Below are 13,647 nucleotides of genomic sequence, written 5' to 3'. Positions count from 1 at the left end.
GGCCCTAGCAGGTCCTTAGTTCATTGAGACAATACCCCTAAAGCTTTTCCTCATTCTGCTTCCTGGCAATGAAGTGAGCAGAGGTTTTGCTTCTCCACGAGTTCCGGAGTTCCCGTCATGACGCTCCTTCTCACCCCAGGCCCCAAAACAATGGGGCCAATTGACCATGGGCTTGAACCTCCAAAACTGTCAGCCGAAATAAAACTCTTTCTTATAAGTTAATTGTCTCAAGCATTTGGTTATAGGATGAGACATTCCATTTTTATCACTCAACAATATACCTGAGGAGCATGCAATACGTGGATATCCCCTGGTTATGTAATCAGCCCCCGTTGAAAGGCTTTTGGATTATTTCCACTTTTTGCCATTACAAAGAATCCTGCAACGACACAACTTATGCATAATTTTGTATTTTGTTTCCTTTTATTTACACTTTTTAAAAAATTTACTTTTGCACGTGTTTCCTTAAGATAACAGAATTGCTAGGTTAAGGAAAACAACATTACTAGGTCAAAGAGTAAATATGAATGTAATTTTTCTAGATCTTGCCAAATCTCCATCCATAGACATTTTAGCATTTTTGCACACACACCAGTCACAAATATATGTCTGCTTCCCCACAGTTGTGCAAACAAAGCAGGTAATCTAATTTTGGATTTTTTCCTACTTTGTAGGTGATAAATGGGTCCCAATCTAGCTATAATTTTCATTTATCTTATTAGGAGCAAATAAACATTTTCAAATGAGTAAGGACATTCTATTTTTTTATATATTTTTATTTTTTAGTTATTGGCCGACACAACATCTTTGTTTGTATGTGGTGCTGAGGATCGAACCCAGGCCACACGCATGCCAGGTGAGCGCGCTACCGCTTGAACCACATCCCCAGCCCCAGGACATTCTATTTTAATGTGTACTGGCTGTTGGTGCTTTCTTCCCACTTATCTATATTTTCTGTTCTTCCTCCCTTTTAGAAGCCTTTTTTATATGTCATTATGAACCCTTTATGATAGATATTGCAAATACTTTCCTATTGTCATTTTTTTACTTCATTTGTCTTTTTTCTGTGCCATTTTTAAAATGTTTCTTTGCCAGGGACTAAAAGGGAGTTCTCCTTCAAAGAATAGCCTGACAGTTACCAGAAACAGCCCCCTGGGAAACATCCCGCCTGGGAGACATCCTGCAGCCATCTGTCTTCCTGAGACATCCTGCGGCCATCTATCTTCCTGATACAGGGGCACTGTTAGCTTTATGAAATTGAGTCATCCTATCCAATAGCATGGAAAGTTTTTCATATATGTTTGAAAGTCCACTTTTGTCTTTTTCAGGGGGGTTTTATAACTTGCCTCATACAAGTCTCATATAACTAATAACTATTGATTCAGAGGTTGTAAGGATTCAAATTTCAACTTACAGATGAGAAACTGAGGATTAGAAGGACTAAGTGATTGCTTGACGTCACGGGGTCAGATCTGAGACCAGGTCTTCTGGCTCCCATCACAGCACTTCCTGTTATACCACCTGTCTTGGTCAGTTATGTGTTGCTCTGACGGAATGCTGGAGGCTGGGTGTTTTAAAAATAAAACAAGTCTGTTTAGCTAATTACTCTTGTATCTGGAAAGTCCAAACAGCATAACATCTGGTGAACTCCTGGTGCACTCCTTCCCACCCCATACTCCACCCCCCACTGCGTTAAAAGAAGTGGGAAGGGAAAAGACCATTTTGAAGGGACAAAAATGCACCTGCAGAAGTGGAGGGACATCTTACCACACTTGCCCTTACCCTCTAGTGTAGATAGGATGCCCTGATAGCTGGTTCTTAGCACCCGTCTGTCACTTTCAATTGTGTCTCAATGGTAAACAACTACGTAACTCATGGTTCAATTTTATAATGCCTATCTTCTCAAGAATGAAAATTCCACAAAATAAGGGGCCTATGGGTCTTGTTTACCACTGAATCTGGGGCCCCTGCACAGTATTTTATTCTCCAGTGGCCTACGTCCTCCAACCACTCTCTACCTGCCTACAGTTAAACAAGATGTGATTTCTAATTGAGTTGATGAAATTGAAGGGAGATCAGTAGAGTAGAGGGGAGGGTGAAGGACGGGAGAGAGGGAAAGGGAAGTGCTGGAAAGTGACATTAGCCAGATTGTACAGTTACATTGTAACAACAGATCCCACCATGCTGTACAACTACAATGCATGGTAGAAAATGGGGAGAAACAAAAGACAGAAAGACTAAGAGTTAGCTCAGCAACCCCTGAAGAAGTGCTAGGCTGCTGCCACTGCCTCACACTGAATCTAGGTAACATCTATTTTGGGTGTATCTTCAACTAGAAACTCAAGGCCTCCAACAGCATCATCTTTCTAAAATGATGGAGGTCATGTACTTATTGTAAATGCCAGGTTTGCCATATGTATATTTCTAAATGGAGTTTCCTGCGCTTAACGTAAGTAGAAAGAGTGGATTCACATTGAACTGCTCTACTTTAAAAAGAAATAGAGTAGCAGAAGCAGAAGCCAGATTGCAGAGAGTTGGAGAGTGAATCACAGATTCACAAAAGGAGGAGGGACTGCTCTTATCTGGCCCAGAGTTTAAAAATCAGTCTTTGGTTTGTTGTATTCCTTACATTTTCATACCTTCTTCAATATTATCACTACAAATAATTTAAAATATAATTCATATTTTGGAAAAAGCCTAAGGTCACTTTGAAGATTTTTTTTTACTATAGGCAATTCACATGTGAAAACCTTAAAGCCAGCTTTTCACACATAAAACATGCTTTACCCAAATTACATTGTTCTATTGTGTGCAAGTAGAAATATGTAACAACAAATCCTACCGTTAGGTGTAATTATAATGTACTCTGTTAGTCTGCTTTTTTGTCACTGTGACCAAAATATCCAACAAAAATTTATTTTGGCTCACAGTTTTAGAGGTTCAATCGATGGTCAGCTGACCCATTTCTCTGGGCACAAGGTGAGGCAGAGGTACGGCAGAAAGGCATGGCAGAGGAAAGCTACGTGGCAGACAGGACGCAGAAAGAAAGCATGAGGTGCTTGGGACAAAATATAATTCCACAGGCATGCCTCCAATGGCCTACGTGCTCCAACCACACCCTACTGCCTACAGTTATTACCCAGCATAGACGCCTTTCAGATTATCAGTCACTCAAATGGATTGATCCACTGATTAGTTTACAGCCCTCATAATCTAATTGTGAGCCTTCAGCAGACACCTCATATCCAAGCCACAACATGCACCAATAAAAGTAAAATGTAAAACGAAATAATTTTTTTAAAATTAAAAACGTGTTAGCAAATGATAACATTTCAAAGATATCTCACTAGTTATCAGAGAAATATACATTCAAGCCATTTTATACCCATAAGATTGGCACAAACAAGTTTAAAGTTGGGGAACACCAAGTATGAGGATGATACAGACCAACAAAACTCTAAACCCTTCTTGTGGGAGAGGCAACATAACACTGTGGCTGAAGGCAGGGAGTCCTGAGCCACTGGGCACGGCATCCAGTCCCGGCTCTGCCTCTGACTTGCTGTGTATCCCAGAAAGGTGTTTCCCAGAAGCACCTGACTTTGGGCAAGTTATGTATTATCTTGACATCATCCGTAAAATCCGAATGATGATATTAGAACCTTCCTCAAGAGGACTAATGGTTATTGATGAGATAACAAAACATGCTATATTTTTGCTAATGTTATTAAAACAGAACAACTTTCACTAGTGCTAGTAAACTTGAAGCTGTGCATAGCACACTCAGCAATTTTACTTTAATTGCATACCCTAGAGACATTCTTAGAGATGCATACAGGAGGCATATGCAAGAATTTACATTGCAGCATGTTTGTAATGGAAAACTGGAAACAGTGAAAATATCCATCTGTGAATATTTCAGAAAAAAACATTCTTGGTGTATTAGAACAGGTTGCCAAAGATGGAAGGTGTTGTGAGGCCAAAGAAAAAGGCAAAGAGAGGCAGAATTACACGTTTACTTTGTTAAGAACTGGCAGAGAGTAGTGTGACTTCAGTGGCAGCAAGACAGCAGGATCCCTGCACCCCTAAACATTAGGAAGGGGGTTGTATGTTAAGGTAGGCAAAGATGGGCCATGGTCAACTAGAATGTATGTGGGTTTTTTTCAAAAAGTATTAAGTTAAATATCAGTTAAAAAACAGTCTGGGCATCAGTGGCTGATAAGGCACGTTCAGCCAACTATCCTAACTGACTTTGTCTCACAGGGTTTGGGATGAGTGCTATTATCACCAGGTGGGAAAAAGGGTGATTATAACCCAAGATAGCTGTAGATATGTCAACATGGAACCTTACTGTAGGATAATGGATTTATCAAAATCTGTGGGATATTTATAAAAGAATACCATATAGCAGTGAAAAGAAATGTTATTGCAGTGGTTTTTGAACTTTAAATGCATTATAATCACCCAGAGAACTTGTTAGAATACAAGTTACTGGGTCTGGGGTTGTAGCTCAGTGGTAGAGCACTTGCCTAGCACATGTGAGGCCCTGGATTCAATTGATAAATAAATAAAATAAACGTATTGTGTCCAACTACAACTAAAAAAATAAATAAATAAATTTTTAAAAGTATTGTGTCCATCTACAACTAAAAAAATCTATTTAAAAAAAAATTACAAGTTACTGGACCCCATTTCCAGAGTTTCTGATTCAGTAGATCTGTGGTGACCCCCAAGGATTTTCATTTCTCAAGTGATGTTGATGCTGTTGATCCAGGACTACACTTTTAAGAATTCTCTGAATTGAACAGCCATTAGTCAGCATGGACAGATCTTACAAACAGAATGTTAAGTTGAAAAGACAAGTTGCAAAAGATGGCATACAATTTGATACCATATACGTAATTTTAAAACATAAAAAAAAATTTACATGTGTACAAGTAGTGATAATCACAGCACTAGGACTGGAAACTATAGTTCTTTGGACCTAAACACCATTCATTCCTCATCACATTCTTATTAACAAGAGGCATCCTTTCCCTTTCAGAAACAACTAACTAAATAGATTTCATGTAAAGAACAGCAAAAGAAAAATCAGTTAAACTAACGCTTAGCCTAGGATAGTTATCAGGAAATCAGCAGTGATCTTTTTCTGATATTCTTAAAATTGTAAAAATATCATACCTTACCTTTGCAGCATTTATTTCCTTTCAATATATATATAAATAAAAAATCACAGGGCTACATACTATGGGGAATTTGAAGAAAAGACAAATTGGAAGGGGAACACTATGTTTTCCCCTAATAGGAAAGTGAGTCCACAGAAGCTGTGCCTGGTGGTAAATAGTAGGCAGAAAAGGCACAGCCTTGGAGTCTGGATAAAATCGTGGTTCCTTGAAAGCTATAGTGTGGGGAATGTGGAGGGTAGGTCTGTTTCTGATTTGTCTGTGTATCCTGAGCTCTTCACATAGTAAGGGCCTGAGATATAATACACATATATAATATTTTATATATAATATCATATACATATCTTCATAGAAAGGAGGAAGCTTCAACTACTACCAGTTTAGCAGTAAACTAAGGGGTCACTATTTGGGTACAAGAAAGGGACCGAGCACTGGTAGTCTTTGAGGTTTTTGGAATTTCCAACAAAGGGCGCGGCTACTTCCGGAGCGGCGTCGGAATCTCTTGCCGGGATATGTGAGTTTCTGCGGGAAGGATTTAGAGAGAGGACCACTTCCTGCTTCTGGTTAGGGGAGGGTGCGGGGAAAGGAAATAGTTCGCGGAGCGGCGTCCTGCCTGCGCTAGCGGCGGCAGAGGCGGAGGCAGAGAGGAGAGGAGGGCGGAGGAGGCGGAGGAGGCTGCGGCAGAGAAGAAAGTGTCAGAGCCGGTAAGTGAGCTGCCGTAGAGCCGCGGACACCGGACGGCGCGCCAGGTCTCGCTTTGCTAATGCGGGATCCCGAGTTGCCGAGCTGCCCGCTCGGGTGAAGCCAGAGCGTCGTCGGTCGCCTGTCAGTCGGCGCCGAAAAGAGGCTGTTGGGGCGCCGGGCCGGGCCTCGCGGGGCGCCAGGCTGCGCGCTCGCCGGCTGACAGCCTGTCCTGGACCCGGGGGAGGTGCCGGGGGTCCGCGCCCCGCACGGCTGCCTCCGGCGGTGCGTGAAGGCGGGCAAGGAAGCGAGTCCTGGGCGTCCCGTGGAACCCTCGGTCCGGCGAGATCCCGCCAAGTGGGGGCCAGCAGCGTTTCTGGGGCCAAGGGAAGGGCTCGCGAGTCCGCAGCCGTCCTCCCCCTGCCCTGTGCCTTGTCACTGAGGAGCAAGTTCACACCCTTCAGGTCCCGTGTCAACCCGCGCATTCCCACCCGCTCCGTCCGGTGGGCACGGTTGTGGGTAGCGGCGGTTACTCTGGAAATGCACTTGTTGGCGAAGGCGGAATTAAGAGTCTCTGGGGAGTTTTTGAGGAGGGACAAGACTTATCTACAGTCAGGACCATTTATCGCACTTTCCTGCACCTCGCAGGTGACAGTCTGAGCCTGCAGAGGAAGGATAGTCCTCCTACCCGCCCTGGACTCCGTGGTGATTAGAAGTCTGAGGGATATTACTATATGAAGTTCTTGATTACTGACAAAATAAGTGAAATTATTATAAAAGGTTTTTTTGCTGGAAAAATCAGAAATAACTTTTATTAAGTTACTGGTTTTTGTTTGTTTGTTTGTTTTAGGTTCGGCTTTAGAGTGTAGTGAAGGATACTTTTCATGGTGCATGGAAGGAAAGCCAATGCGCAGGTAGGCATTTAGGAAGAAAACCATAAGTTACACTAAACGAAATTCAGCATGTTTAAACTCAAGGCTTTTTTTTTAATAAAAGGTTCTCAAATCTTATTAAATTTTGCTTAGAACAAATGATTTTTGTTCTAAAATAAATCATATTCTTCTTTGTTCAAACATGTTTTATGGTTACTGAACTCTATTTAATCGTTTGTTATTTAACAGCAAAGATAACTCTTGGAGCCCTTTTTAAGAGAATCATTTCATGATGAGGGTATGAGTAAGAACTAGGAGCTAGAATCAGAATATATTTCCTTTTCTAGTTCTGTTATTTTCAATGGACCTTAAGCTTTACACCTCTGTAGCCCAGTTTACTTTTCTAGTATATCTGACCAGGATGTTGGTAATTCGTGAATGTTTGCTGATGTTTTGATATTACTAAATGAAAAGATGTTGTGGAAGTGACACATTCTGTTTTCTTATATGTCTTTCTCTACAATAGAAATATTTGTAAAGTACATGAAGAAACATTAAATGCTTCACTTCATTTTCTAACATTGCAAAAACCATTGATTGCTTCTCTTCCTCATCTGCCATAAATATCTTATGTAATTGCTAAAATTAGACCTTTTTAAGGAAAGGTAGTGTGTGTGGGAATGTTTTTGGTTTATTAATAATTTCTATATAAAATATTCACTTAATTACTCATATCTGTTCTTTTTTTAATCTGTTCTTTTTTTTTCTTGCTCTATTACATAATACTGTCAGGTATTCAAACTTTTGTTGGATGATTCCAGTGCCATTGTTAAATAACAGCTCTTTCTTCATCACTCTCACTTGGCCAGAGGCTGGCCTGCCATTGCTCTCTTGTCTTACTTTTACCTGCTGCCTATTAACTTCTGTCACACTTCCCTACCTTTTTTTGTTTGGCTGTCAGTTGCAGCTGCATCCCAGAAGGTAGTCTCTGTAAAATAACGTTGGGTTTATACTCAGCTGCTATTAAAGAAGCTTTGGATGAGAAGTAACTTTAATGAGATTATTTGAATACAAGTTCATTCTCCCTGTTAGATTGGGAGCTGAGTTTCATAGGTCTTTATATGTTTGCACCCCTAACACCTAATGATCACTGAATAATTGAATGAACAGCTTCTGCAGACAATCTGGTAGAGGGCTATGAAAAAGAAGAGACTGAGCTATGCACAATGACTCGGTATACCAGCTATCAAGAGGCTGAGGCAGATGGGTGACAAGTTTGAGGCCAGCCTCAGCAACTTAGTGAGTCCTGTCTCAAAATAAAATTTAGAAAGAGCTGAGGATGTGGCTCAGAGGCAGAAAGCTCCAGTGCCATACACACACACACACACAGTTTCAAATTAGTATTAAAGGTATTCTTTTTGTGTGCTTTTTTTCCCCACTCAGAATTATTTTGAGTTCATATTTATGGAGTACAGTGTGATAATTCAATACATGTATACAGGTGTAATAGTTTAATCAAGGTAATTAGCATTTCCATCTTCTGATGTGAATTAGTATAGCCATTATTAAAACAGTATGGAAATTCCTAAAAAACCTAAAGCTACTGTATATCCAACTATCACCTTATGAGGTATGTATACAAAGGAAATTACTACATCAAAGATATATGCATTCCTGGGCTGGGGTTGTGGCTCATCGGTAGAGCACTCGCCTAGCACGTATGGGGCTCTGGGTTCAATTCTCAGCACCACATGAAAATAAATAAAATAAAAGTATTGCATCCAACTACAACAAAAAAATACTAAAGAACAGATATATGCATTCCCATGTTTATTATAGCACTCTTTATAATAGCTAAGACATGAAATCAATTGAGGTATCCACTGATGGATGAATAGATACAGAAAATATAATAAACACATGTACACACACAGGAATATTATGTAGCTATAAAAAAGAGTGGAATCTTGTCACAGTAATCTCAGTGGAACTATAGGACATTTTGTTAAATGAGATAAGCCAGGTACAGAAGGACAAATGTTACATAGTCTCATTCAAACGTAGAAGCCAAAAAAAGTTGATTTCATAGAAGTAGGGAATAGAAGCTGGGCAAGGTGGCCCATGCCTGTAATCCCAGCAGCTCAGGAGGGATGGTGAGTTAAAAGCCAGACTCAGCAAAATCGAGGCATTAAGCAACTCAGTGCGACCCAGTCTCTAAATAAAATACAAAATAGAGCTGGGGATGTGGCTCAGTGGTCGAGTGCCTCTGAGTTCAATCCTCAGTACCCCTGCCCTTCCCCGCAAAAAAAAAAAAAAAAAAAAAAAAAAAAGAAGAAGAAGAAGAAGAAGAAGTAGTAGAGAATAGAATAGTGGCTAGGAATTGGGGGAAGGGGAGAGGAATTCAGGGAGGTTAGATAATGGGTACCAAAATACAGTAGATAGGAGGAATAACTTCTAGTGTTTTACAGCACAGTAGGGTAACCATAGTTTACAACACTTTATGATATTTTATAAAGAACTAGAAGAGAAGAATTTGAAGGTTCCCAACACAAATAAATGATAAATGCTAGATATTCTAATTCTTAATTATAAAGTTTATGAAATTAACTGGCATGTTTAGTAAAGTTATTCACTTAAGTATTATGTGTACATGATGCAAAATTTTAAAAATATACTAGCATATTCAGTGAAAAGTGAATCTCCCAGTGTTGATCCCAGCTCCTAGTTTTCTTCTCCAAAGGCAACCTTATACATTCTTTCAGAGGCATTGTAATACATATAAAACATGAAGAATATCTGCTCTTTATAAAAAAAAAAATTGATGTAGGCAATTTTCAATAAATAAGTTATTCAGAATTTTGCTGTTACAACCAGTTCTGCAGTAAATATCCTTTGTTGTTGTTGTTGTTGTTGTTGCTGTTTTTATAGTACCAGGGATTGAACCCAGGGCCTTATGCATGCTAGGCAAGCATTCTACCAACTGAGTTGTATCCCCAGCCCTGCAGTGAACATCTTTGTAGGTGGTTTTTACTAAAATGTGTAAGAGTAGAATAAATTCTTAGATGTAGAATTAACCAAGCAAAGTAAATGGGCATTTTAAGTTGCTGAGGCTGGCCTTGACTTTGAAATCCTCCTGCCACAGCCTCCTGAAACTCTGGGATTACAGATGTGTACCACCACTCTTGATGAGTATGCACATTTTAAAATGTTGGTAGATATTGACTAATTTTCCTCCTCAGAGATTGTACCAATTTGCAATCTTACCAACAATATTATAATAATACTAATAACGTCCTAAGATATTATTTTTAATAATTTAGAGAAACTAAAACATTTTATAATATCGTTTTCCATTTTTCCATAAAAATATAAATTGGAAACTGAGTCTAATTCTATTAGAAATTGGCTCATTTATCATCAAGTGTTTATATAATACCTGTATGTGTCGGTATACTGATTGTATACAGATGAAGTGATAGAAACAGACATCAGTATTTTAATAGAGATGTAAATCCTGAGGAGGGAACTTCTGCTCTGTGGTGATGTGGAGAGCATCACAGAGATGGTGATATTTAAGCTGGATCTTCTAGAAAGGGTAATAACTTACTTCTGAAGAAGCAAGTAAATTAATGACACCATAAACAGAAGGAAGAATTTGTAAAGAAACAAACATAATGGAACCCCAAATCAGACATGTATGGAATGTGAGTTTATGGAGTGTAAGGTATATGGGGAATGAAGTGGAAACCAGAAAAACATGGAGAACAAAACTACAGCCATGGGAAAGGGTTTGACCTTTATTCTTGACATATTTAAGAGCCAATAGACCTTGTCTCAAAATAAAATATAATAAGGACTGATTTTCCTCCTCAAAGATTGTACAAATTTGCAATCTTACCAACAATATTATAACAACACTAATAATGTCCTAAGATGTTATTTTTAATAATTTAGAGAGACTAAAACATTTTATAATATAGTTTTCCATTTTTCACCCTGAGTTCAATCCTCAGTACCACCAAAAAAAAAAAAAAAAAGGAAGAGGATAGGTTTCAGTAAGCCACGAATACAGTCTGTTTTGTTCACTTGAGGATTATTTTGTCTGTATTCAGCTTATAACTGGATTATGGGTCTGGAACTGAAGAGAGATTTGAGCTGGGAATTTCTTTTAAAAATTCTAAGTCATCCTCAGTGGCTAGGGAGGCTGAGGCAAGGAGGATCACAAGTTCAAAGCCAGCCTTAGCAAAAGCAAGGTGGTAAGCAACTCAGTGAGACCCTGTCTCTAAAAAAAATACAAAATAGGCCTGTGATGTGGCTCAGTGATGGAGTACCCCTGAGTTCAATCCCCCATAGCTGCCCCCGCCCCAAAATTCTAAGTCATCAGTATGCAGAAGGTTCTTCCGGCTATTGACATGAATGAGGGTAGAACAGGAAAGGAGAATGCCAAGGACAGAACCCTAGGCAGTGCCAGGGGTGTTTAAGGTGGCACCTAGGAGGGAAACCCACTAAAAATTCTAAAATGGATAGAGGCGTTAGGTGCTTTGGGTATTATTTACTTGTATCTAGAGGTTTTACTGATAACTTTTTGCCCATAGTGAAGATCATATAAGCTATTCCATGAATTTAATTACAAAAGAAAAAAATTTATTTAGATCTTTTATCTTTAAAGATTTTCTAAAAGGTATACTTAAAATAGTGGAAAATAGATCTGCTTGATCTGATGTCCCCTGGCATGCATACACAATAGGTCTGCCTGCTCAGCACCTCTACCCTTCCCACCTTCACAAGGCTCATGAGAAAATTAAATACTGTGCTCTACTTCTTAAGCTTTTTTGCATTTGGGGGTGGCTATGTTATACTATGTTGCCCACAGAGTGTTAGCAGAAGTTGCTGAGAGGTATTCTAGGGAGGTTTTCCTGACACACAGGGAGACCAGCTTGCTGACATGGCTTCTTGCACTTCCTCCTCCTTGCCTTGATCCCTGGCCCAAAGCTTATACTCATTTTATCTAGTAAGCAGTGATGAGGTATCTTGAGGCTAAAACATTCACACTCTTTTCAGATAAAGGTTAGGCAGCCTGGCTTTTTAGTATGAAATCAGAAAATGCATACAATGCCTGGTGGACACCCTTCATATAAGCAGAACTGGAAGCATAAACATAGAAGAGGGATTCCAGTAGACAGGGAGCACAGTTCCAGTCGAAGGAAACATTCCACATATCTTTGGACTAAGAGATAAAATTTGATTACAAATGCCTTAGAACCAAGATATGTTTTCTAAACTATTGTGTTTAATTTTAAAATTATCTTAGCCACTTACAGAAAATGATTCAGTTCCTTAATTAAATCATGGATTAGTAAATCTGAGAGTATGATGTGACCTAATAACTCTGAAATTTGAAGTTGACTCTCTCAGGGAGGGCAGAAATGTTATTTGCTTATTAGCAAGATATTAAAAAATTGTAGCATTTCTTTGGTAAAGGTGAAGTAGTAATTAAGATATTTGATTTGTGGGGCTGGGGTTGTGGCTCAGTGGTAGAGCTCTCGCCTAGCACTTGCATGCGAGGCTCTGGGTTTGAGCCACAGCACCACATAAAAATAAATAAATTAAATAAAGGTATTATGTCCAACAACAACTAAAAAAGTTTTTTTAAAAATATTTGATTTGTTCTTTGGTTCATGCTTTGTACTTGCACATGATTTAATTATTCTCCTCACTGTCATTTTAGGATACATCAGTATTCATGGGATAACCATCTGTTTATCCTTGTCTTCCTAAACTCCTGACTTTGACTTCTCTCATTTCAACAGTTCACTTCATCACTCAAAAATCTCCCTGAAATTTTAAACATGACTAATTTGTCCTCTGACTAACCCTTCTTGAATGTATATTCCATGTCTTCTCTGACCAGTCAGAAACAGCATGCCTGCACTTTTCCTTGTGGTACCTGGGTAGAATCCAGGACCTTGTGTGTGTTAAATGTGTGCTCTGACTGAGCTACAACCCTCAGTGAGCTACAGATGCTGAGCTACAACCACTGCATCCAGTTTCTCATCATCACCCAACTCCTTAGTTTGAGGCATTTCCCAACTCTAGATTAATCCATGAGTTTATATTCTTTTATCTTGGCTGTTGGGTATTGCTGAATAAAACTAACCACAGGGAAATCATGCTGCTGTATCCATGCTCTTCAAAATCATTTGGGCCGACAGTGTCATCCCGCAGTGCTGCTGTGAGTCCTGGTTATTGCTTACTTGTTCCACAGCAGGTATTTCACATCCTTACCCATCCTCATGATCCCATCACCACTCTCACTGGGAGCAAATGACGTGTTGCTCCCATTTTTGGACCTCACAGAAAAGAAATAGAGGCCATGAGGTAATGAACTTCCCCAATTTCCTGATGCTTCCCCAGAATAAACATGTCTTTTTTCTGCATTATTTTCCCTGTTATATCCTTCCTCTGATCTCCCAAGGTGAGCTCTTCTTCCTTTATTCTAAGATTCATTTCATCTGCATTTTGGTTATGTGCACTCCCACTCTTCAAGGATCTTGCTCCAGCATTTATTCTCTCCTCCTTATATTTTTAAATTTCTTTGCATCAGTATTTATTCATTTTCAAGTCCTCCCCTGCCCCAGTAGCAAATGGACATCTTACTATATGTCTCCCCTTTTCACACCAGTTTTCTCCAGAAACACTCCATACTCACTGTCTCTCCTCCTTCATTGAACACTGCCATTGAAAGCTTGGTTTCCCCATCACCATGACCTCGAGGCTCTTGAATACCTTGGGGAGGTCATAGAGTTTGTCAGCAGTTTACTAGCTGTCTTTCTCCTTAGATCACTGTCTGCCACCATTTTTAGTCAGTTTTTCTCTTCTTGTTCTTTCACCACCTACAACTTTTTAAAATATTT

General features: G+C 39.4%; 2 protein-coding genes across 3 annotated transcripts in view; one reads left to right on the top strand and one right to left on the bottom strand.

Annotated features, from left to right (window-relative positions):
* ANKRD45 (ankyrin repeat domain 45) overlaps positions 1-1,440 on the bottom strand; it is a gene marked incomplete at its 3' end in the record, with an annotated part of 35,399 nt that extends 33,959 nt beyond the window's left edge. Inside the window, exon 1 of the mRNA XM_081299492.1 lies at positions 1,415-1,440. The remainder of the gene's footprint in view (positions 1-1,414) is intronic.
* A 4,213-nt stretch (positions 1,441-5,653) lies between these two features.
* KLHL20 (kelch like family member 20) overlaps positions 5,654-13,647 on the top strand; it is a 38,601-nt gene continuing 30,607 nt past the window's right edge. For both annotated transcript variants that reach the window (XR_014022613.1, XM_081298915.1), the window contains exons 1-2: positions 5,654-5,884; positions 6,712-6,775. Coding sequence is in view for 1 of the 2 variants with exons in the window: in XM_081298915.1 (XP_081155041.1) it covers positions 6,753-6,775 (23 nt within the window). In the remaining variant the exon portion in view is untranslated. The remainder of the gene's footprint in view (positions 5,885-6,711; positions 6,776-13,647) is intronic.

This window comes from Spermophilus citellus, assembly GCF_964194105.1.
Source record: "Spermophilus citellus genome assembly, chromosome: 6".
Taxonomy (NCBI): Eukaryota; Metazoa; Chordata; class Mammalia; order Rodentia; family Sciuridae; genus Spermophilus; species Spermophilus citellus.
This window is presented reverse-complemented; position numbering and strand designations above follow the sequence as displayed.